The 24,930-nt window shown below is 28.6% G+C and overlaps 1 protein-coding gene across 1 annotated transcript in view; it reads left to right on the top strand.

The window, feature by feature from the left end:
* The first annotated feature begins 9,486 nt into the window (after positions 1–9,486).
* Positions 9,487–24,930, top strand: part of LOC142329911 (28 kDa heat- and acid-stable phosphoprotein-like) — a 50,337-nt gene continuing 34,893 nt past the window's right edge. Inside the window, exons 1-4 of the mRNA XM_075374845.1 lie at positions 9,487–9,609; positions 11,274–11,371; positions 13,051–13,158; positions 24,704–24,837. Of these exons, the coding sequence (XP_075230960.1) occupies positions 9,600–9,609; positions 11,274–11,371; positions 13,051–13,158; positions 24,704–24,837 (350 nt within the window). The 5' untranslated portion in view covers positions 9,487–9,599. The remainder of the gene's footprint in view (positions 9,610–11,273; positions 11,372–13,050; positions 13,159–24,703; positions 24,838–24,930) is intronic.

Genomic DNA, 24,930 nt, shown 5'->3' with positions numbered 1-24,930 from the left:
CCATCTTTCCTACCGATTGAAATGTAATAAAATGTTATTTTATAAATTATAAATAAGTAGTAAATTAATTATTAATAAAGGAAAAACAGAAACAAAACATAAGAAATAATTTTCAAAGCTAATAAATCTAAACTATAATAAATAGTTTAGCAAATTACATCCTAAAGCAGAATATAATTATTTATAAAATTAATTTTTTTAGTCACTTCTTTATTTTTTCTTCCATATTCACAGAGATCTGTGCTTTATTAGAAATTTTTGTACTCATTACTTAAAATATTAAATATTAATTGTAGAAAGGTATATTTATCATTTCGGTCAATGTTAAAACATGAACTATTATTTCATGAATTCTCAAATGGATTATTTAAGAATAATTTATATTTTATTAGTAGCTGAGATGACAAACAAACATGCCTTTCTGAAATTTTAATCATTATTTTTCATTTAATTCTTAATAAAACTTTCTAATGAAGCAGAAATCTCGCACGTGGAAGAAAGAAGCAGAGAATGAAAAATTAATTTTATAAATACCAATCTCACAGCAAATTAGAAATGTTTTAGAACATTTCAAAATAAATGAGCAGGAAAAAGTATGTACTTAGTCTTACCATATATCAAATCTATCTTACAACAGTTACTGAACAGAGGAAGCAAAAATATCAGGGACCAGTTGTTAACGCTAGATGGGTAAAGTACTTGTGCAACATCTGAAATCCCTAGGCCATCTGAAATACTCTGAAAATTCTATACCACATTTTCAAACCCAAGGACCAGTAAAGTGTCTCAAAAATTCTATGGATCTCTAAGTTATGTAGGTCGTTTTTACTTTCTTGTACAAAGTAAAGGAAGTATTGTAATCGCAAAAAATGTTCATTTTCAGATTTCAATGGAAATATCCATTTTGACCAGTTTCAGCATGACATCTGCACATATGTACATACGTATGTATCTCGCATAATTCAAAATTAGCCATAGGATGTTGAAATTTTGGATTTAAGACTGTTGTAACATCTAGTTATGCACTTCTCCTTTTGATTGCAACGAACTGGACCAAAAGGTTCCAAAAAATCCCAAAATACAAAAAAAATTGGATTTTGTACTTTTTCTTAACTGCAGTAATAAGTCCTCATTGAGAGTTTTTCAACGATATATCATAAGTAGTACTTTATTTTCACTGATTCCAGAGTTATAGCCATTAAAAATTCTAATTAATGAAATATTTGGTTCTTACAAGGGGAAAGCACATTAGTTCCAATCCAACTTCATCTCCTTTTTTTAAGTTTTTTTATCAATTAAATATATTGACTTAATAATTATTAATAATTTCAGATTGCAAAAATATTTTACAATAAATAATTCAATAATAACAATAACAAAAATATGAAAAAATATCAAAAGTTATTAATGAATTTAATTTTATGTACTTTTCGTTTTAAATATGTGTTAGTTAATAGGTATACAAGAAAGTCATGTGTAGTCCACAGCAGAGTTTTTGCCTATGTGAATATTACCAACAATCGGGACATGTGTCATTTATAACATGATACATCTAAAAGTATGTTTTGAATACATATGAAAAATAATCAATTAAACTAGAAGTAAACTATTAAAAGTGAATCATCATTCAACAAAAATATTATGTTTATTAAACAAATAAAACACATCATATAATATTATAATACTTTTAATAAGATGTTTGAGCTAGCTGACCCTAGCAGAGTTCCTGGATATCTGGCTCAAAATATTGGTCAACTTCAGTTGAAGATTGACACCCAAATTAAAACAATTCTTGATTTTATTTTTTATTTGAAAGAAGGGTAAAATCCGTTTTCACAAAGATAGCTTGTCAAAAACTGGATTCCATATCATGTGTTTAGATATAAAAACATGATTGTGCTTTTTTAAAAAGAACTACAGATATCAGATCTATAGAATGTACCATGGAATTGCATATACATATCCTATTAGGACATTCATCGGCTATCCATGGATACTCTGTGGATAAGGGAGCTTTAAGTGGAAGAGTATATATATATAACAAGCTTACTAATTTTACAGTACATTAATATTCCTCCATCCTCCTAATATAGTCCTGTTCACTATTTGATTCCAACATAACCAAAGGCATGGTAAGTGAAATACTACACACCATTCAATGATAAAAGAAAAATTTAATACATGCATGTTCATGAATCTCTTACCTCTAGCAGTTGTTGTACTTAGAAAACCTGGGGATGAATTACTCCAGGAAATGGTTTCTGAATGTATCAACAGTTACTGCGAACAAATTCAGTCAAATACAGCTTGATATGAAGATTATATTAGCTTGATATTACATAGCATTTTGTTGTTTTATACTTAGAATGAATGACAGCTTCGTATCTGACGTCTTACAATCGACATTTATTTAATTATTTATCTGAAAAGTAGATCTATTCCCATGAGCATTTTCATTTATATACATAATTATGAAGAGTAGCACATGAACATGAATTGTAAGTCTCATTTATATTAAAGCTAACCTAGTCTTGAAATGCCAAAATTAAATTGTATACCGGAAACAAAAATTACTATAAACAGATATACTACAGTATTTATTTATAATTATTTGATTTGAACATTAAACCTACATCATTACAGCACTGGTATTTGCTGTTTCAAAATTGATACATATCAATTTTAGCTATAGTATAGTACAGTTGATTTTAAGACCAGTACCTGTCTTAGAAGAAGCCTAATTGTACACATAATATTTTTAGGCGAAACTACATTGTCTTACCAGTAGACAATATTGTAGGTACCAATTTTCACTGATTTTATTTTCAAAATGTTTATATAATTTTTTTTTTCTATTCCTAATGTGTACATTGCAATTTGTTCAACTTGCTAACAATAAGCAATTGTATGGTCCAATGGAATGAGGATGATATGTTTGACATGAAGATGAAGTCTAGTTGTGTAAAGACTTAGGTTAAACATTTCTGAGATGTTTGGTTAATTGAACCCAAACTACCAAAGCTCATTCAAATTTAGTAACCAAATCCATATAAAAGTAACTTATTCTTTACTAGGATTTGAAATTCAGAACCTTAAAGTTCAAAATTAAGCTATTAAATAGCTGACAACAACTTTACACTAGACTAACCCAGTCGGTTTTTAAATTTTAGCTTGGAGTTCATTAACAGCTGTTGTCAGAGAAAAATCTCATCAAAGGGAATCTTATGACTTCTACAATTTTTGTTGATTTATTCTGAATTAGTGAGTGTCATGAAAAACCACTCTGCCATAAATTGTTTAGAATAATGTTGTTGAAAAGATTTTACCTTGAGTAGCAAATTTTATAAGCTTCACTTTATACTTTAAAATATCATTTTGTAATAAAATTAGTCCTGAGCACATATATCCGAAAAATAATTTTTCACTAATAGTAGATGCTGTCCTGAGTTTTTTCTATTAATCTTAGAGATTTTACATATAAACTAATTAACCAAACTACGATTTACGTACAGCATTGATTTTCTGTTACAATTTAAAGAAAACTGCTGCAGAATTATTGCATCAAATGCTTGTCGAAGCTTATGGTAAGAATGCTCTTGGTAAATCACACTGCTTTGTGTGGTTTAAAAAAAAATATTTCAAAAGTGGCAATTTTGATGTGAGAAACGAAGAATGTGGAGGACAATCAAAAACGTTTGAAGACAACGAATTGCAAGCATTGTTGGATGAGGATGATGTTCAAACGCAACAACAACTCGCGGATCAATTAAATGTAACAGGAGAAGCCATCTCCATACATTTGAAAGCCATGAGAAAGACCCAGAAGATGGGAAAATGGGTTCCACATGAACTGAATGAAAGAGAGCCAGAAAACCGAAAAACCACTTGTGAAATGTTACTCGCTAGGTACAAAAGAAAGTAATTTCTTCATCAAATTGTGACAGCTGATGAAAAGTGGATATATTTCAAGAATCCTAAGCGTAAAAGATCATGGGCAACTCTAGGCGAACCATCAACATCGATTTCAAGGCTAAATCACTATGGAAAGAAGACAATGCTCTGTGTTTGGTAGGATCAGAAAGGTGTGATCTATTATGAGCTGCTAAAACCCGGCAAAACCTTTAATACTGAACGCTACTGACAACAAATGATCGATTGGAATCAAGCATTGTGTGAAAAATGACCAGAATATCAAAAAAGGCAATACAAAGTGATTTTGCTTCATGATAATGCACCATCACTCACAGCAAAATTGATCAAGGAAACAATTGAGGCATTCAGTTGGGAAATACTTTTGCATATGGCTTACTCAACAGACTTTGCTCTGTCCGACTACTATTTATTTCCATCAATGGGACACAGACTTGCTGAGCAGCACTTCACTTCTTATAAAAATGTACGAAAAGGGCTCAATGACTGATTTGCCTCAAAAGAGCAACAGTTTTTTTGGTGTGGTGTTCATAAATTGTCAGAGAGATGGGAAAAATGTATAGCTACTGGTGGACAAAACTTTGACTAAAATATTTTTTATCATTTTCATTCAATAAATGTGTATTTTCTATACAAAAATTCCGGTTTCATATTTACTCACCTGGTAATGTATGACATTACTCATACCCACCAATAAAATACACCACCATAATTTGCAGTGATATATAATTCACTGTAAATTATAAACATAACAAACCATTTAACTTTCTTGACTTCACCATATCCAAAACAACATACTTTTAAAATATATAGAAAATCTAACATAAGTTACACACTTATCCAAAACATTATAACTACCCTGTACAGCACAGACATGCAATTTTTATAAGCTGCATATAACACATTTGTACATTATTACTTTGCTTGGAAAATTCAATTGTAATAAAATTTCTGCACAGATTTTTTTTTTTTTAGCCTTCAGTACCATCATTGTTAGATATTGTTTCGGAGGATGAGATGAAATATGTCCTTTAAAAAGAAAACTTTTGTTATTACTTGAATATGAATTTTTAATCATTTTTCAGTCATTTAAATATAAAAAATAAAGAGATACTATCCTGTTATGCAGATAGATGAAGGTATTTTTTTTATTTAGGAAAAAAGGTTTGCCGAAATTAAATTTTATAGGACAATGAAAGGTTGAACTCACCTCGATAAGATTAGAAATATGAACAATAGCTAGAGTTAGTAGAAATTTATTGAGAATAAAAAATTACTGTTATAATCAGGAATCTGTGCAGAAAAGTTATTTACCTTGTTTAGTATTCCTTCTTACTATATATAACAAGTTTGATATAAGAAGTCCTAAGATTCCGTATCTCATTTCCTTGGCATTAGGTTGCCCAAGGAAAAAGTAATTTTTTTGAATTCACAGTGTTGACTAAACTGTAAAATGAAGAAGTAATCTCACATAAACCTACAACACATGTATCAATATTTTGAGATGAAATTGTTCAAGTTAGCTGTTCATAGATAATTAAAACATATTCAATAAAATTAATATATATATATTTTTTTATAAATACTTTTTTCAAATTATAGATAAAGATAAAAAATCTGATGTGGACACCACATGACTTCCTTGTACATCTATTAAATTACATATACACAATTTTTCCTGTTCATTTTTTTCCTGTTCACAATTTTTGCAGTTCATTTAAATTATTTCATTTGAGAGTGAGATACAATCATCCAATTCTTTATTAAAGTAGACAATTACACAATTGCTGAAATATTAGTTTTTATTAACATCAAATATTTATATAATTATTAATTCAACAGTCTTATATGAAATGTTAGGATAGAGTAAAAGTCCCTTTATCACTCATATTACTAGATCAGTATTATTCGTATCTTTGTGAGTTGCTGATTAACAAAAGTTTCAGATTTCTGATGTGTCATATATATAAAAGTTAATAATAATTAAAATATTCCGTTTAGTGAACTCCTGTATACTTGTTACAAAAGTTACTTTTGACCTTACAGTGTAAAACATTCAGTTTTTATTATTGGATTATTTGGTGAATATTCAAAAATGAAAAAGAAACAATCATACAGGAAAAAGAAATATAACATGAAGAAATATACCTCAAAAAATGACAAGAAGATGAATATGAAGAGGAAGAAAATGTTAAGAACAAGGGGAAAATAAAAAAAATTAAGAGAAAATGGTAAATATAAAGAGGAAGTAAATGTTAAAACCAAAGAATGAATAAAACGATTAAGAGAAGATGATAAATATAAAGAGGAAGATATTGTTAAGACCAAGGAAAGAATAAAAAAATTAAAAAAGTTTGATGAATATAAAGAGTGAGAAAATTTGAAAACTAAAGAATGTGTACACAATTAAGATCAGAAGAATTATATTAAACCAAAGAGCAATTAAATGAATGTCAACAAAAAGAAATTGAATATCCTCATGTCAACACAAAGAGCGCCCAAAATGTTAAAGCGAAGGTTGGTTATGTCAGTGATTACCTCCTCAATGCTGTATGCTCCACCAGTGTGGAGGAGTGCATCAACAACCATGAAACAGAATTTAAATAGAATGCGGAAGGTTCACAGAAGATCGTTGTTGGGGGTATAGTATCTTCTTACCGTACTGTATGGTACAAGGCAGTATGCATGGTTGACTCTTTACCACCAACTGAGCTTCAAGTTCAGGAAAGAATAGATATCTACAATGGTGTTCCCAAAGGCGAGGCAAGAAATAGAACACTGGATGACTGGAAGCAGAAGTGGAGAGCAGATGAAGGTGTTGCTGCATGGACCAAGAGACTAATATATCATTTGCATGCTTGGCTTGGCAGAATGCACAGTGAGACCAATTACTATTTGACATAAATCATTACAGGTCATGGTAATTTTGAAGAGTATTTGAAGATGTTCGGGAGAAGGGAATCCTCCAGATGTATGTTCTGTGAACAACCATATAAGGTCAAACATACTGTTTTCATATGCCCAAGGTGGGAGGTTAAAAGATTCGAGACCAGTATATCAGGACTAACACCAGAAACTCTTATAGATTATATGATGAATTCTGTCGAATAATGGAAGGCAGTTGAACATTTTGTAACAGATGTGATTAAACAAAAGAACACAGAGGGAAGGTTGAGAGATTATTAGAGTCGGGGTGGATAATCCCAACAGCGAGGGCTGGTTGTGCGGTATGCCAATCGCAATGAACGGTTGGGGACTCTGGGGGGTTAGTGTAGATTGAAAAGACCTGAACCGGTGAGGGTGTCTTGGCATCCCTCATTTGAGCGGGCAAATAACACCCTCAAAAGAGCTGAGCGGCAAGCTAACTTGCCATGCCGAACATACAGCCGGTAGGTGGGGAGGCTCGTTAGAGTAAAAAAGATACAAAATTACAACAAATTTTTGCCGTAATTCGGCTATTTGTTAACCGATTTTAAATAATAAAATGTCATTTTGTTCAAAATAAAAGGCTTAATATTTTAGCAAAACATAAATTTTGATAAAACTAATATTTATGGAGATATAACGGATTGAAAAATAAACATTTTGTAATTTGTGAAGGTATTTTAATTGCTGATTTTTTGCTAATTTTAAAACTTTATTACCAAGACGCTTACCAAATATTAATGTTTTTTGTCTATCTGAACTTGAGATATAAATTTTTATATAAAAATAGCAAAATGGTGGACAGGGGGAGAACAAAGAAGAAATCGCCATTCTTCCTAAGGATATTTTTTATTTAGTTTTACAAGTAGAATCCAAAAAAGTATAGCCAGCCCACCATTTTAGAAACACTCTGTGTATTAACGGCTTTGATTTCTAAGACTTATGTGAACTTCAAATAAGTTGAAGCCCTCCCAGTAATGTTAATTTATAAAGCGGAAAAAGTTTAAATATTTAAGGACAGATGTAATAAAAATTCTGCAATACAACTGTCTGCAATACTCATGAGAATACAAGATTCTTTTTAAGTACATTAAAACTGCGTGAATTTTATTATCATTCTGAGTGTGAAAGAACTGTCAACCATTTAAGGCTCGCACACAAAGATGATGGTTCACTACTGTAATCGATAAGTAGTGTTTTTATAAGAGAATAAATTTAGAGAATATTATATACAGTTCATATCATAGGATAAACTGCCCTGAAATCGGGCATACTCATTAACAATATGTTTAAATATCTCCACTATAAACTTTAAAAAAAATTGTTTAATTTTTTATGTAACTCAACATTTATTTTAATTTTCTTAAGTATACCCAACATTTCTATGGTCCTCCAATTTCATTATTTCTTTAGTCTCATACCCCACATATACTTTTGGTCCTAATGGGCTGGATCATTTCTGTGATTTTCCTTTGCCGATCCTACATGCATTTTTGGTCAATTATTATGTATATTACCAAAAAATTACGAGTATTATTAGATTATCTTCATAAGCCACCTTTAATTTAATTAACTGAAAAATAATTTCACCAGGACCGCCAGAGGACTTCCCCTACAAAATACAAAAGATTCATTGAAGTTGATAATTTTCATGAAGAGTAAAGCTTGAATATTAATATATATAGTTTTTACATATATATAAAACTATATATATATATATATATATATATATATATCAACTAATTTTGTATAAGTAATTTATAAATACTTTATATATACATAATGCTTGGGGTTTAAATTGTAAACCCTCCTTATTTTGAAGTAAGTTGGGAATGAATATTTTAGTCCAAAATGACTAGATGTTCTAAATCACTGTAAATAACCTTATATAATTTATAAACATTAATAATAATAGTTTATAACTAAACTTCATTAAAATTATTATTTTTACCATATTACATGTTACCATATCAGATAAATAGTTGTATTATTATTTATTTTTGGTAAGCCATCTAACATTAAATCGCATATATTTAGAAAATATAATTTTATATTTTATACCTATATGTAAATAGAAAACATTTTTTCCTCTATAGAAACAGAACAGTATTATGTAAATCATAATACAAACCACTTTACGTTATACTGCATCAGTCATATACCATACTGTACTATTAAAATATTTAATAGTATTTTTTCAATGACCTGGTTATAATACCATTACTATTAACCTTAATTTTTGTATTGTAATTTCAAGGTCGTTTACGAAGGAAATTTATTGTTTATATTACTTTTAAAATTACCGCCAAATCAATGCATAGAACCAGATCTTAAATATATTCTAATCTCAATATATCAATTTGGAAAATATAGTAAAAGTAGCAAACTAACAGCAAATTAGTCATAAAAAAAATTTCTGCAGCAGGTAAATCTTGTATAAATTAAATACAAAGACGAATATGACAATCGGTGATGTTTTTACAATTTAAAAAATATATATTATTTCATGAAAACTAGACTTATAAGGTAAAAGCGAAAAAATATCTTAATTTTAAATAAGGAAAATGCGCATAAAACATTGTTTTAAATAATTAAATGCTAATAGGGGAAAATCACTACTTGTAAGTAACAACCTGAGTAATGTACATGATCATCTGTTTCCGGAAGTTTTGTTAAGAAATTTGGTGTGTGAACGGAATATATCAACGTTTGTAGTTTAAATAAAATTAATTCCTGTAAAAAAAATGCCAAAAGGTATATCTACATTTATTAATTTGTTAATTATTAATCATTTGTTTTTCTATTGATGTCTTTTATTTTATTATGTGGACTTAGGTTATGTCGAAACGGGGATAAAATTAACTGTATTATTTATTATTTATATGTACATATTTTAACTGTTTAAGTTAACGTGGTATTGAAACTGCCTTGCGTGTCACTTTAAATGTACCTGATGAAATTACTTTTATTGTTGAATAAGTTTTGTATAACTTCGTAAAATAAGTTAACAAAATTGAATCTACCTTTTCTTATATGTAAGGATTATTTTCCTTTGTTCGTTAGGTGACATAAAAATGTTTTATAAAATATAAGGGTTTTGTTTTGTATCTGGCAGTTTAATTTTATTATTGAACGCCTGTACCACTTGTTTTTGTCCATTAAATTCTTGTGGATAGAGAGTTTTCAATGAAAACATTTTTAATAGTTGTTAAAATACCATTATATAACTTGTATTTTATCTGTACAAGAGGTTTTAGTTATCTTTGGTTTTTTCCTAATATATATATATATATATATACACATATGTACAGGTATGAAATGTGTTCTTGTTCATGTTGTATTTTGATTCTGAATATCAATTAGTTATCTGTTTGTGCACTTAATTATATAAAAAAAAATTGTAATTGTTTTTATTTCATTTTATCTATTCGTTTGAATTATTTTTTGTTTTTATTTCAGTTATAATCAGAAATAAATATCAATTTTAGTTGGTTTTTTTTTAAATGCTATGATCTGTACCCATATTTTGTTGCTATAATTTATTTCTTTTGTTTGCCCCTTTTCATTTTGAACTTATATTTTAATTAGTAATTATTTTACATGAAAATAACTTTTAACTTTTTTACTTTCTTCAATAGTTTTATTGGTTATTACTACTATCATAAATGTGATAAAATTGCATTTGTTACTGAATGCATGGAGATAAAGAAGATACTTCTTCTGTTGCTTATTGTAAGTAATCACTTTAATAATTCTGCAGGTTTGACCTTGTCAACTACTAGTGTTAGATTATCATAAACTGTATGACCTTTTATATCAAGTGTTACAACACCACCAAATATTAATAGAGTATAATTATAAAAGTATGTTCTGAAATGAAATAAAATCTGTTCTTCATTTCCTAAGTTTCTTTCTCTTGTCAATCTTATTCTGTTCCAGTACTGGAAATTACATATTCCTCCCCTTTTAAACATCAGTTTTTATTGATGTTTGTAACAAATCTTAGATTTTGTTGACTTCATTCCTATTTGAGTTTCACTGTTGAAAAGGTACCTCTCCTTGGTTTATTTAATAATAAACTTTTAATAATACTTTAATAATAATAATAATAGTAATACAACAATAAAATTTCATCATTCCAGTCCCCAAAAAAGAAGTTGCAGGTAACCTTTTTATTGCTTGTACATTCTTCAATGGAATTTCTTTTAGTTTCTTCCATTTAACTTAGTAAACATTGGCAAATAAAAAAATAGAAAATCGATTTTTAACATTTTTATGAACGTTTTTGCGTATGATTATTTTTCCACTATGTAAATAAATACCCTCTTCCAGGAAAGTATTACAACTTTGTTATAATCTTTTTTTAATTAAAAAATCTTATTTTAAAAATTTTATTAATGTTTTTGTTTGTTTTATAGGTAGGTTTCTTAATCACAAAGGTAAAAATCGTCGGTTCACAAATCCTGAAGAATTAGAAGAGCAACGTCGAAGGGAAGAGAAGGAGCGACAATGGAGAGTGAGTTGATAATATCATACAGTAAATACTGTTTAATTGATATAAATGGTGACAGATTATAATTATATCCCTATCACAAAATCTATAAGCTTCTACAAGATTTTTCCAGGACTATTGCCCATTCATTTCCTTAACAATGTTGCAGATAATACTGCTGTTAATTCTGGTTTAAAAATAGCAGTTTAAAAAACTTGGGTGATTAAAACATTTGCAAAATATGTTGTCAAATAATGTATTTTATTTGTGTTATTTTTGTTCATTTTGGTGTAGACATTTTTGTTGTTAAATACATTGATTTCATGATTTTTTCTGACTATTATGAAATATGTATGTTATTTGTTGTTTATATGTCACATTTAGAATTTGCAAAGATTGATTCTGTATTCTTTTTGTCTTTATGGGGAGCTGCTTGGTTTGTTGCAAATTTTGTTTGATGAATGCTGGTTTAAAACTCACAACCTGTTAACCAGAGCCAAATACTTTTGGCTTTCTTTTATTTATTTTATCTGTTATAAATTAATTAACAAGACTTATAATTTTCACAATTAACTCGAAGTTTAATTCAGTATGTTATTATTGTAGCAGCCTTTAATCAAGTGTTGAATAAGGTTTTTAATAATTTTTTTTTAAATCTGCATTGAGGAAGCAACCATTGTTTTTCTACAAGAACATGGAAGTCTTCCTTCCATGTGTAATTATAAATATAAGGCATGAAATAAAGCTATATTTGGGCAAAAAAATAATACAGATGTACTCTAACATGTTATGCTATTTAAAAGCAAATACATTAGTAAAAAAATTATTTTGAAAATTCATGCATTCCATTTTTAATTTTATTTAATTTAATTTATAATAGAAATAAAGCTGTAAGTATCAGCAAAGAATTCAAGATTATATTGGAAATTAAATTGTAAAAGTAATCATACAACATGTTTTAAGGAAAAATTAGTGGTAGTCCTGAAGTTGCATATTAATGCCGTTCTTGTATCGTGAATGAATGAGCACCTCATTTGCCCAAAGTTTTATTACATTTAGATAATACAATACAGTTGTGCAGTATTATGTAGTATTTAGTTAGTTATTGTAGTTATATTTGACCTTCTAATGTTTTTATTAGTCAAATTTATGAGTAAAGAAAAATTATATTCTGATATCTTTCGACAAAATGCCTTTTCAAAATCACAAATTCAGTGGGTGTGTTTTCATTAAAGCTCAGTTTTATGTTTGAAATAATAGCTGTTAAAAAATATCCTTATACAGAATTATAAAGTTCGAAATTATATTTAATGTTTAGCCACACTGGATTCATAGGATTGCCTTTTTACTGATATGAAGTAGAAACCACATGGAGTCTCAATTAGTAGCAAATGTGTTAATAAGGTTTGTTTTACAGTTTAGTAATAAGAATATGAATAAGTGATTTAATTAAATATTTTATACACTACTAATCAAAGTTTAGAAAGCTCAAGTGTAAAGTGAGGATAAATTGCTTGACCAGCGACTGGCCTCCTGTTCTATAAACATTATTTTGCATTACACTATCTCCTCTACTACACTATTAATAATGCCTACATTGCTTCAGATACCCCAAGTAGAATTACCATGCATCAGTGTGTTTGTACTTATTTAATTTGTGACAAATACTACTTATTTATATATTTTACTGTTTGTTTTTACAGCAAGAAAGGGGTGAAGAATCGTCAAGTGAGGAGGAAGAGGCTGGTGATAAGGAAAAAAATAAGTCTTCATCTTCTGACAGCGAATCTGAATCTGAGGAGGAAGAGGAGGTGAGATTTTTTAAAATGTTTAATGCATTCTTATTAACATATTATCAGATATTGATTTAATAAACGTTTAATTTATATAACCTATAATAATAATAATAATAAGTTAAATAAAAATAAGTTCATTCATACATTTCATCATACATGTAGGTAAAATGCAGATCATAAATTACACCTGGCTACTCTAATATTACCTTGGATATTGTTTGTGTTCCTGATGTAAAAAAATCTTTAAAACCTTTTATATAAACAAATATCTAATGATAAAATTTTGGCGTCCATAAATAATGGAAAAGTACGTTCTAATCTTTGCTTTTTGCGGAGTAAATGTGTAATCCTTTTTCTGGTCAATTATCAGAGTTTTAATCCTTGTTAAATATGTACACTGCTACTGCAGTCCTATTAGTGTATGATAAATACATTTTAAAACATTCTGGTATGTAAAAACATAAAAATTATAACATTCTAAGATTTTTATTCATTTGAATTTTCACTTCGTTAATATTGTTGTGTATTCACAACGTGATAAGGATATTGAGAGATTGACAGTTTAGAATATTTATATAATTGCAGTTTATTGCTTTAAAAACATAAGTTAAACAAGACAAATCAATAATAATGACAGTGGTCATAATAATAATAAGCGACAATAATAAAGCAATTAATGAAAAATAGTAAATAAACAAATGTTAATCATAGTGATCACAACCACATTATTGATCAGGATAACAGTAATAAAAATAATAAATAATAAACAAAAATTTCACAATAATAATTAGAATAATTATGGCATTAATACTGGTGGCATTGTGGCATTACAAAATCAATTAGATATTAATGGCAACAGTAAATAATAATATTACATGTCAATAACAAAAAATCAAAAATGTCAATCATAATAATAAACAGAAATTATATACAAACAGAATTTAGTGATCAGGATTTGTTTACAGGAAGATAAATAGAATGGAAAAGCAGAATTCAGTTCCATAGCATGACAACTATTCTTTAACACTTTTAACCACTAGTCTTGTGTTAACAAACAATAGTACAATAGATAAGAAAAGTTAAAGTTCTTTTACTGCAGATACCTTTACTGTTCACCAATAAAACTACCCTAATAGTTTATGAATGAAATTTAGTACATTATCTCTTTCACTTATAGTCTTACAGTAACTCACTGATAGTATTTCTTGTTTACTGGAATTACTTGTGGTGTCACCTTAATCATATCAAATTTAATTCACACTGGAAGTTTGCGCCATCACTGTCCTCGCAGAATGCTTTCACTGACTGACGTCTCACAGACTCACACTGCAGCCTCTCCTCGCTGGACTGATGTCGTAACATCTTGCTGGACTGGTTCACAGAACTGATTTTTAGGTGGTCTTCCCAGGTGTATTTATACCCCTGTCTTCTTTAACTGTTGGACTGCACCCAACTCGAAGCATGAAAATGATCAACCGAGTCTTTTCATTCCTTACCTTGATCCGGTAACTCTTCTCATGGTACAACTATTGGTTTATTGTGTGTTAATGGACAGCATTACAAAAGACGACTGTTAAATTACCTGTTACCTGTACTAAAAGGGTTTCTTTTAGCCCCTTTCTGGATTCCTCCCATTATTATATTTTCTACTACTTCTTAATTGGCAGGAATCTGTTATTCAGGTCCATTATACTGGTTTTGTTACAATATGATTAAACCATGAAAACCTTTGGTCAGTTATTTAGCCTAAATACTTCACAGTACAGTTAACATTATTAAGTGTATTTCTATACAATCATTTTATATGTACGTCAATCACATCTTGTGTGTGTGTGTGCGCACGCACGCACGTGTGAAAAATATGTCCTGACTGACATAATTAATGCCCTGCAAAAACTGCTGAAGATAAATGGATAAAAATTTGTATACATGTTGTTATGGGAGTACATTAAAAAAAGATTTTTTTGAAATTCCAAATAAAAATAGAAAAGGGTTAAAATGGAGGAACAAGTGCTTGAATGCCTGATTTTAGTTTTCTTTTGTTTTATAAACTTTTAAAATTGATAATTGAGAATGTGAATAATTAACAAAGTAAATTAAATCTGAAATGAATCAAATGTTGTTACATAAATGATGAGAAAATGTAAATTAAAAAAGATATTACGTAAATGATGTTGGAGATCAAATTGCTGCGACTCTTTATTGTAGTAATTTGTTGAATACTGAAATTTTACATGAAAATTTTAGAGCATTAACATAATTCTTATTTGTTATTGGCAGATTTTAGCTAAGGCTTCATTCTTCAATGAAGAATGTAAATAGTTCAATTTTTTAATATTAGGTAGATAAATCATCGATTTAGTAAAACAATAACTATATTAAATTAGTGCTGCAACTCGTATTACATCTCACCTCTAAATAAAGGCATATTAATGAGTTGTAGTTGTATTTATTTAAATGTTGTATTTGAACTAAATTCTTGATTAGATGATTTTTTACTATTATTTATTAAATGTTGCAATTTGGATTCTATAGTACAAAAGTCTTCTTAGACTTGTATATGATCCGAAGCTAAAATATCATTAAAATGTTGCAATTCAATTTCTGATTGAATGGTGTCATATTTGCTTTGCAATTTAAGGAAGGAGATTCCTTATTTTAAAATGTAAGGTGGGGATATCACTTTGAGAAGTTTTATAATTGCGAGTAAATGTGCCAATCCTAGTTATAGCTTTTACTAACCCTCTTTGTCTAATTAATTTTTCCCTATCCATAATAATATTAATAATTTAAATTAACAAAAGAAGAAATACAAATGCAATATGATATAATTTTTTTACTGATAACTGCAAATATTAAGGAATATAATTATTTCCTTTTCACTCTGAAGCAGATTCACAAGAAAGTGCATGTGAACCAATTTATAGATTTTTTTAATTCGACCTTGGAAAGGGTGAAGAAAGGTAAAAAAATGTCTTAACTATGATTCCAGATTTTCCCCATTTCCAAGCTATTCATTCATTCTATTTGGGCTAGCAGATACTCTTCAGATAAATGTCTAAAAACCATTTCTGGTACATAAATTGTTTTTTTTGCATTTTTCTTGTTTTATGTGACCACTGTTGAATCAATTTTTGAGATTTGGTAACATTATGATGGTAATTTTTGTTTGTATGTCTGATTATGTATTTTGTGAGCAAAGCTGCGATGGGAAATCTAAAAATCAATAGTGGGTCCTGTACTGACTAAATTGTTGCTCTGAAGAAATTACAATAAACTGATTATTATTAAAACAAGGATTAGTTTAATGAACACAGGGGTTCCAGGGAGCAGAGCTCCTTGGCTAGACAGAAAACTGACCAGCTAAACACCCCCTAACCATGATGAGATATGCATTAACCATATAGTGCGGGTAAAGCCATGATGGGGATACTAGTCTGTAATGTAATGGTTCATCAAATTTGGTACCTATACTTACATTGAAAATCATAAATTTTGTTTTAAGCTCCATACAGTTAGCATTAAACCAATATCTTAGTTCGTCTAGGTCTCTCAACAACTCAATTCCAAGTTCCCTCACGGAATGTACTGTATAACTATAAACAATATAATTTACAAAGACTAACAGAAAACTCTCATACTTTCCCATACATATATTATTTATAACTACCAGAAACAAGCTACCTCCAACGTAGACCCTTGCGGAACATCACAAGTCACCACAAATTCCAATCTATTGACAGCTGAACCCATCTGAACTTTTTCACTTCTCCTCTTTACCAGGAATAAGGAATACTATAATGATGCTTGCCCTCCACATATACTTTAATAACATTTTATGATTGACTGTAAGTGCCTTTTTATAATATCACACACCAGTTACTTTGTTGTCATTCAGACTTTTACACACATTGTAATAGATTCAAGAAGAGCATCTTTAGTACTCCTACTCTATCTAAATCCGTACTGATACTTAAAAAAAAAAAAATCTTATATTTCAAAAAAGGTAATCTTCAGACATTTTTCAATAACTTAGAGTAAACTGGCAGCAATGATGTAGGAAAATAAAATTACTGATGGCAGTATTTTCCTCTTTTTTAAAAATTGGTTCTTGCAGACTTTAAACAATCTAGGAAAATACTGGTTTCTAGACTTATTAGTTAAATAAGATGTTTAATAACAAATTGTTTAACATTTTTTAGGATCCTTTTATTAATTTTTATTCTACTGGTTGATTTCTTAACATTTAATTATTCAATATGCCGACCACTCTATTTCTGAAGTAAAATGATATGAATTTTATTCCTAACTGTTTGGAAAAACCCATCATACCCCTCAATTAAATTCAGCATCATTTGTACTAATTTTACAAACAACATTAACAAACAATTCATTGATTTCGTTTGCTATATTTACAGGCTCTCTCAACATTAATCCAGCATTATCTCTAGAAGTAATATCCACAGAATTTCATTATTTCGTTTATCAAATATCTTATTCACTATATTCCAGTTTGCTGTGATATTATTTCTGCATTCATTAAATAGCATTAACTAATAAATAAATTTGTGTAGCTTCTTTAAATTACTGGATAATCTCTATATGATGTATAATACCTCTCTAATTTATTATTATAAGATTGGTTTTTTGAATTTTTTAAATAGTAAATTATTTTTTATTATTCTTTAGTTTTTCTAAAGCTGCAGGTCAATCCATGGTATTTTAATGGTGATTTTCCTAGCTGTTTTTCTTTGTATCAGCATTATCTATAGAGCAAAGCTCTTAAATTGAACATGAGAACGAGTAGCACTAGTTTCCTGAAACATCTCTCCCCTCCCAGTTATATTTAGTACATAAATCCTCTAATACTTTTTACTTTTTGTGATTTTTTTTTTGTCCTCCACATCAGAGTTTTTGACAGGCTTACTTAGTTATTTTTGAAATTTAACTGCACATATAGCCAATTTGTGATCAGATATGTCAGAATCAAACACATCGGGGTCACACATTGCATATTATTCCTATTCTAAAAAAGATATGTTTTATAAATACATGAAAGTTCATATTTTCTATTATCTCTAGTTTACTATATGCTTCAAATCATAAAAAGAAGGTAATTGTAGATATCTGTCTACTACATTTGTTTTTTTTTTTTCAACAAACACAAATTAATTTCTCCAATTAATATTAAGTTCTTATCAAATATACGTAATAGAATATTTTCTAAAAAATATCTTTAGAACAAAAACTTAGCCTGTTTACAGATAACACTGTTAATAAAATTGAAGCATTTATCTTAACAACTTTTAGTAACTGTATTTAATATAATTTCAAATGGTGAAGCTTTTTATCTGTTATCAACATAACAGCCAAACCTCCAGCTTTGTAATTATTATTAAATTTAGAATTAATAGTTATTCTGTAAAAAATTAAAGTTTTATTTTTTCCTGATTTTTCCATATCCCAGAAAAAATTATAATGATATCTGGTCTGCAATTAACAGAAATTATAAATATCAAAAACTGATCAAAATTTACCCTAAGATGAAATATTTTGATGTAAAATAAACAACTCACAATCATTGCTTTAAAGCTGAATTATATCACTGTAAACTTCTGACATTTAAAAAGAACAAATAATAATAAGCAAAACAAAAATAATTACTTTTCTCTTTATAATATTATCTAAAAAAAGAGAAGAAAATTATAATTTGTCCTGAACATTCTGAGCCGAGTTATTATTTTAACGACATAAACACCATCATCTTTTCTCATTAGTATCACATCATTATGTACCCAAGGGCACTTGAAGTCTTTTTCTTTTTTGCATTTTTTAACTTAGCATTCTCCTAGATGAAGTTAGACTTTTGTTAATATGCCTGTGACTTCTTGAGAATATCCCAGGTCCCTTGTTGATAAGTAGCGTTGCACTCTCCATTTTGCAACTGTAGATTTTTCTGACCTTAAAAATTTTACAATAATTCCTGGAGACCTTTTTATACCCTTGTTAAGTGACTTCTATGACATACATTAATCATTTTGTTACTTAGCTGCAAATCCAACGCAACTCCAATCCAAAATCCAAATCCACCTTCTTGGTCACTTGTAAAGTATCCTCACCATTCTCATAAGGCACTTCTTGTATGTCAGTCATATTGGAACTAGAATACTGTTCCATATCATTGATTTATTTTCTAAAGTCTTGATTTTGTTTTTTAGACTTTTATTTTCATTCCTAAGCTGTGGCATCTTTTCCAAACACTCAATTAACATCTTAAAGTGTTCATCAATTATTGTTTTATTATCTTTTACAACACTCATTATAGATTGATTTCCATGTAATCGTATAATTTATATGTTAGTGTCATATTAATAGACAACATAATCTTATGTTAGTAAATTTTTATTAATAATTGTGGATTTAAATTAAACACCAGTGTGTATTACTAGAAAATTGTAACTATTCTATGCAGTTTATTTTGAGGAGATTTTATCACAGATTCCATTAAAAATAAATATTCTTGAGTAAGGTTTAATTTTTGGGGTACCCTACATACTTAAGAGTTTTTATACCATAACAATTTAACTGATTATCATAAGCATAGTAATTGTGAAATATATCATACTGAAAGTAACTTAAAACTTCATTACTTTCACTAATAACTACTGTTCTACTAAATTACAACACTATTTCTCAATATCTCTTTAGTATTATTTATCATTTTATTGATAATTTTAAACAAACTATGTAAAATTGCTATAGGAAAATATCAGTTCTGTAATTTTCTTATCTGAAGCCATAATAATGCGGCTTAATATTTTTGAATAGGTTAAAAATTAGTTTTCCAAATTTTTAACAAAGAAACAACTAATGAAAAGAAAATTTATTACAAGGTTATTACGATTCAGAAGAATTGATCTGAATTTTCCTTCTGGCCTTATTGTGTGTGACAGTGTTTAATCACTGAATTATTATTTTTGCCAATTAAGCTTAGTCCTGACTTAAGAAATCAATCTAGCTTTCAGTCGATAGTTTGAAACAGTTCAAATTCATGTTCAGGAATTCATGAAGCAATCTTAACTGAAAATAATTTTTTTGGAATCTTTTATGAACTTATTGTGGGTATTTCCAACTTAATGAAAGATTTGATGTTACAGAGTTATTTACTAATCTTTCTACCATAACTTACTTGTTTTCTAAAGTGTATTTAATTATAGACCCACCTGACTGTGGCGCATTTCCAATGCTAACTATATATTTTCAAATTTTATGTTTAGATAATGCAAATAATAATTTGCAACCACTAAGGTCAGTAGTGAAGAATTAAGAAGTTTATGTAGTATTCTTTATGGACAGCAGCCATGTCATTATTTTTCTACCAACTTGGAAGCATGAAACTCTGAAGTTTTAGTCTTCTTTGTTTTGTGTACTTAAATGTGTTATTAATACTGATGATTACATCTGTATTAATACGGATGGCAGAAAATTAACAGATAATTTTAGTAATATATCAGGTACTTATTGTAAACTGTAGTAAAACCAAGATTTTTTAATCTAGCTTTGAAATTTGTAAATTATACACTTTTTTCAATAAAATTTTGTTCTCATAACCAAGTTACTGTATCAGTTGGCAGCTTGAGACTATTCAGCTCTTGGATTTGAAGAAAATACACCTATTATTTTCTATTTCCCTGAACAGAAAATTTCAATGCGTTAGATCACATGAACGTTGTGCCTATTTAATTTTTCTCAGTGGCCTATCCATTCAAGAATACTTGATTTGAGTTGGTATGTGATTTTGAAGAGCATATTGAAAATATTGCTCCATTTTTCTGCCAAACACAATTTTCTTTAAGAGTTTGGTAATAATAATAATAATAATAATAATAGAGTAAAAGCACTTATAACGTCAAAAATTAAAAAATTGGTTGATTTCTTGTATTATTAATGTGGATGACTTCTACAATCTTTGAAGCTAAAATTCGTAATTGGGACTGCGAACTGAGAAAAAAGAAGAGAAAAATTTTACAGCTAATTGATAACTATTGAGCACACACCAGTACTGGAAAACATCACTAACATAAAAATTGTATTTTTGCTTCCAAACTATTATAAAGCTACAGTCAATGGATCATGGTGTTATCCATTCTTATAGTTTACTTCTGATGTTTACTGGTATTGCAATTACTTGACTGCTTAGAAGAAAAAAAGAGAATTTAATCCAGATGTTGTGGATGCCATCAGAGTAATCAACAGAGGATGAAATAATGTATCTTTAGCTACAATTCAAAATTTTTTAAAAAATTTGGTTTTGCTACAGTTGCAACTAAACTACCAATCACTCTCTGAATGGATTTGAACTATTGATTCTTGTGTGTATGGATGATTATTGAATGCTGATGATGATGTGTGAAAATGACTTGAGAATCCAATCATTTACATTGTGCGGCTCAAGAAAGTTTAAAACTGATTATCAAATTTTGTGAAAAAAATAATTCAGTGATGAGTTTATAGAACAATTAAATAATTTAAAAGATGGTTTTAACGACTCAGGTATAAAAGAAGAAAACAAGCAACTATAGACAATTTTTTTAAGTTAGGTTAAACGATTTTACATTTAAAAGATGTAAGCCTACAGTATTGCATGTACTGATTATATTTGTGAAGTTTCTTTAAGTGGAGTATTAAAGTGTAAGTTATACAAGTTACAGTGTTTTAATTAAAAAATAACATCCTCAACAAATTCTTTTTGTGTGTACAGTAATAGCACATGGGCTTAGTTTTGTACGGTATAATTTTAGTTTTTATTGTTAAATTTAGGCAGATTTATATAATGTTGAATTCTTTAATTTTGAGTATCAGTTGTTTACTTGTTTAGAGGGAAAGATTTTTTAACTTGTTTATTCATAAGAATGAGCTTATGAATGTTGATGAGCTTGCTTATGTGGATGAGTCAGTACTGGAGAATTAGAAAATTCATATTGAATTCGTCACAGACACCTGTAGAATCATCTTTATTATTATTATTATTATTTCGCACCAACACTTTAAGTACTAAAGCTGCTTTTGCTCTACTTAAAGTGCTATTTTTCTTAATACCAAATGTATAAAAAGAATATCAGGGTTTAATTTGTTATAATATCTCTTGGATGAGGTGTATGGTGTTGATTTAAGGCTAGAATCAAATAGCAAAAAGTAGGATTTTAGTTGCTTTTAAGGTTGTATATTGATTCCCTGGTTAGTGCCACTATTCTGAGTGATTCCACTTGACAGTGCCACTACTAAAGACGACTCTTGAACAGAAAGCATTGTGTGATTTGTGGTTTGCTAAATGTTCACATAGAACTGTGCTTTCTATAGTTCCATGTGTACTCTGTAGAAAGTTTAGTTATGATCCTCCCAAGTGACATACCATCATTTGTTGACCGTATAATCACTTATATCATATGAAACAACTGGATATTTGTGTGAAGGAAAGAGTATGGGACAACCATAGATGTCTGAAGAAAATGTTAAACATGTCAGGAAAACTTTAATGCATACTGCTAAAAAAATATGTTGGGAAAATCAGCTGAAAACTAGCAATGTCACTGATGACAGTATAAAATGTTTTAAGGAAACTCTTACAAATGTGTCTATACTATTTACAATTGTTACAGGCTTTGAAGCCTACCAACTAAAAAAAATTTGAAATGTTGCAGGACAATTTCCTTGATTGTATTGTGTTGATGAGTGATGAGTCAGCATTTCAATTTTTGTAAAAAAGTTAACACACTTAATGTCCCTACCTGGGGTCAGAAAATCCCCTTGAACTTTTTCAGTGTGAAAGGCACTCCCCAGAAATTATATATTTTCTGGGCTATTTCATGACAGCAAGTTATTGACCATTCTTTTTTGTTGAAACATGCATAACAGGAGTTGCTTATGTGGATATGCTGTGTGCGTACGTGGCTCCTTCCTCAGCTGTAAGATGATCCAAAGAATTTTATTTGGCAGCATGATGGTGTGCCTCCTTACCAAAATAACTGTATGAATTGCGTGATGATGTTTTTCTCCATTTGCTGGATTCATCAGCATTGACCGATAACAGAGCTTATTTGCAGTGGCCTCCAAGATTATCTAATCGTCCTATGTGATCTTTTCCTTTGAGGTTTTATGAAGGATCTTCTATTTGTGCCTCTGCTACCTGCTGACCTACCAAATTTGAGGTACTGAATTGAAGTAGCTATTGTTTACTTTATTTCAGATATACTGGCTAAAGTATAGGACAAACTCTCCTATTGGTTGGTTGTGTGCTGCGTAATAAAAGGTGCTTACATTGAATTAGTGCTTTCATTTATTTGTGATTCATTATTGTAAATCAAGTTATTTGTTGATATTAAATAGCTTTAAAACCCCAATTTTCTATTTTGTAACAACAGTAGTAATTTTTAGCATATATATGGCCCAATGTTTTTGCTGTTCATGTTCTATGTGCATCATTACTTAGTCAAATAAATACCTGTTGTTTGTCATTGACAAAGGAATATATATAACATACAGTATAACACCAATAAACATTGTACTGTAAGTTGATATGATATTTATAACTTTTTATGTCAAGGAAGTATGTCTTTTCTTCTGAAAATCCATTCATTATACCTATAAAAAATTGTCAAAGGTAATTTTTTGTATGCTATATAGTTTGAAGATAAATATTGTAATACTTTATATATTATAATATTAAGAAAATCATATTTTTTAAGTTAAATGAATAGATCATTATTCAGAATAACACATTTTTATCAATTGAACAATCTCCAATTGAGAATGGAAGTTGTATTTTTACTTAAAACAGGTCATTCTAGATATAAAAAAGCTGAAGTGGGTAGAAAAACACATCATATTCATAGGTCTGTGTATACTTCATTAACGTGTTTGGACTAGGAAATGTAAGGTTTAGTTTTAGATGGTGATTTGTTGCCACCGAACTTTCTGTTCACAGCGTAATTGGTTATCCCTAATTTACAAATAAAAAGAAATAACCATTGTTACTCCATTAACTTTGTAAGAAACCAGGTTACACTAGGTTTATGTTAATACTTATTATTAAATTGATATTTATTTCAGTGTTCTTTTTTAATTACAGAAATAGATGTTTCATTGATCTTTTTTTAGACATCATAATTCCTAGAATAAGCATATATCTTCTTTTTTTTCATTAGCATGATATCTTGAAATATTTCAAGATATTAATGTGCATGAGATAACTACTCAATTAAATAAAAAATTTTAAATATTTAAGTTGGCTGGATACATATGACTAGTGCAAACGCATGAAATTTAGATTTTTGTTCCATATTTTCCCATAAAATAGGTTAGAAAATTAGAATAATGGTAATAATATTAGATTATCTTGTTAGTGAAACTAAGAAACAACTATTTTTATATTTCACACTAATAACATTTTCATGCTACCAGTGTTGTTCTATATACATTCCCATGAAAAACTGGTTCAGAGTTTTTTCTTATTTTGAACATTTTAATTGAATTCTTTTATTTATAATTTTTTTTTTTACAGCATGTTAAAGCAAAAGGTGTGGAAAATTTAATTGAGGTTGAAAATCCAAATAGAGTTCAAAAGAAAACAAAAAAATTATCATCCTTAAATGAAAACCTTCAAAGTGCCAAACCAGAGCTATCTAGGAAAGAAAGGTTAGTGTACCTATTTATTATTATAAAAAAAAATAAATAAAAGTTTTCGTATGGATTTTATTATTCAATTTTTTTAATAGTACAGTAGAATCC

The sequence above is a fragment of the Lycorma delicatula genome, chromosome 9, assembly GCF_047948215.1.
Source record: "Lycorma delicatula isolate Av1 chromosome 9, ASM4794821v1, whole genome shotgun sequence".
In the NCBI taxonomy this organism is placed as follows: domain Eukaryota; kingdom Metazoa; phylum Arthropoda; class Insecta; order Hemiptera; family Fulgoridae; genus Lycorma; species Lycorma delicatula.
This window is presented reverse-complemented; position numbering and strand designations above follow the sequence as displayed.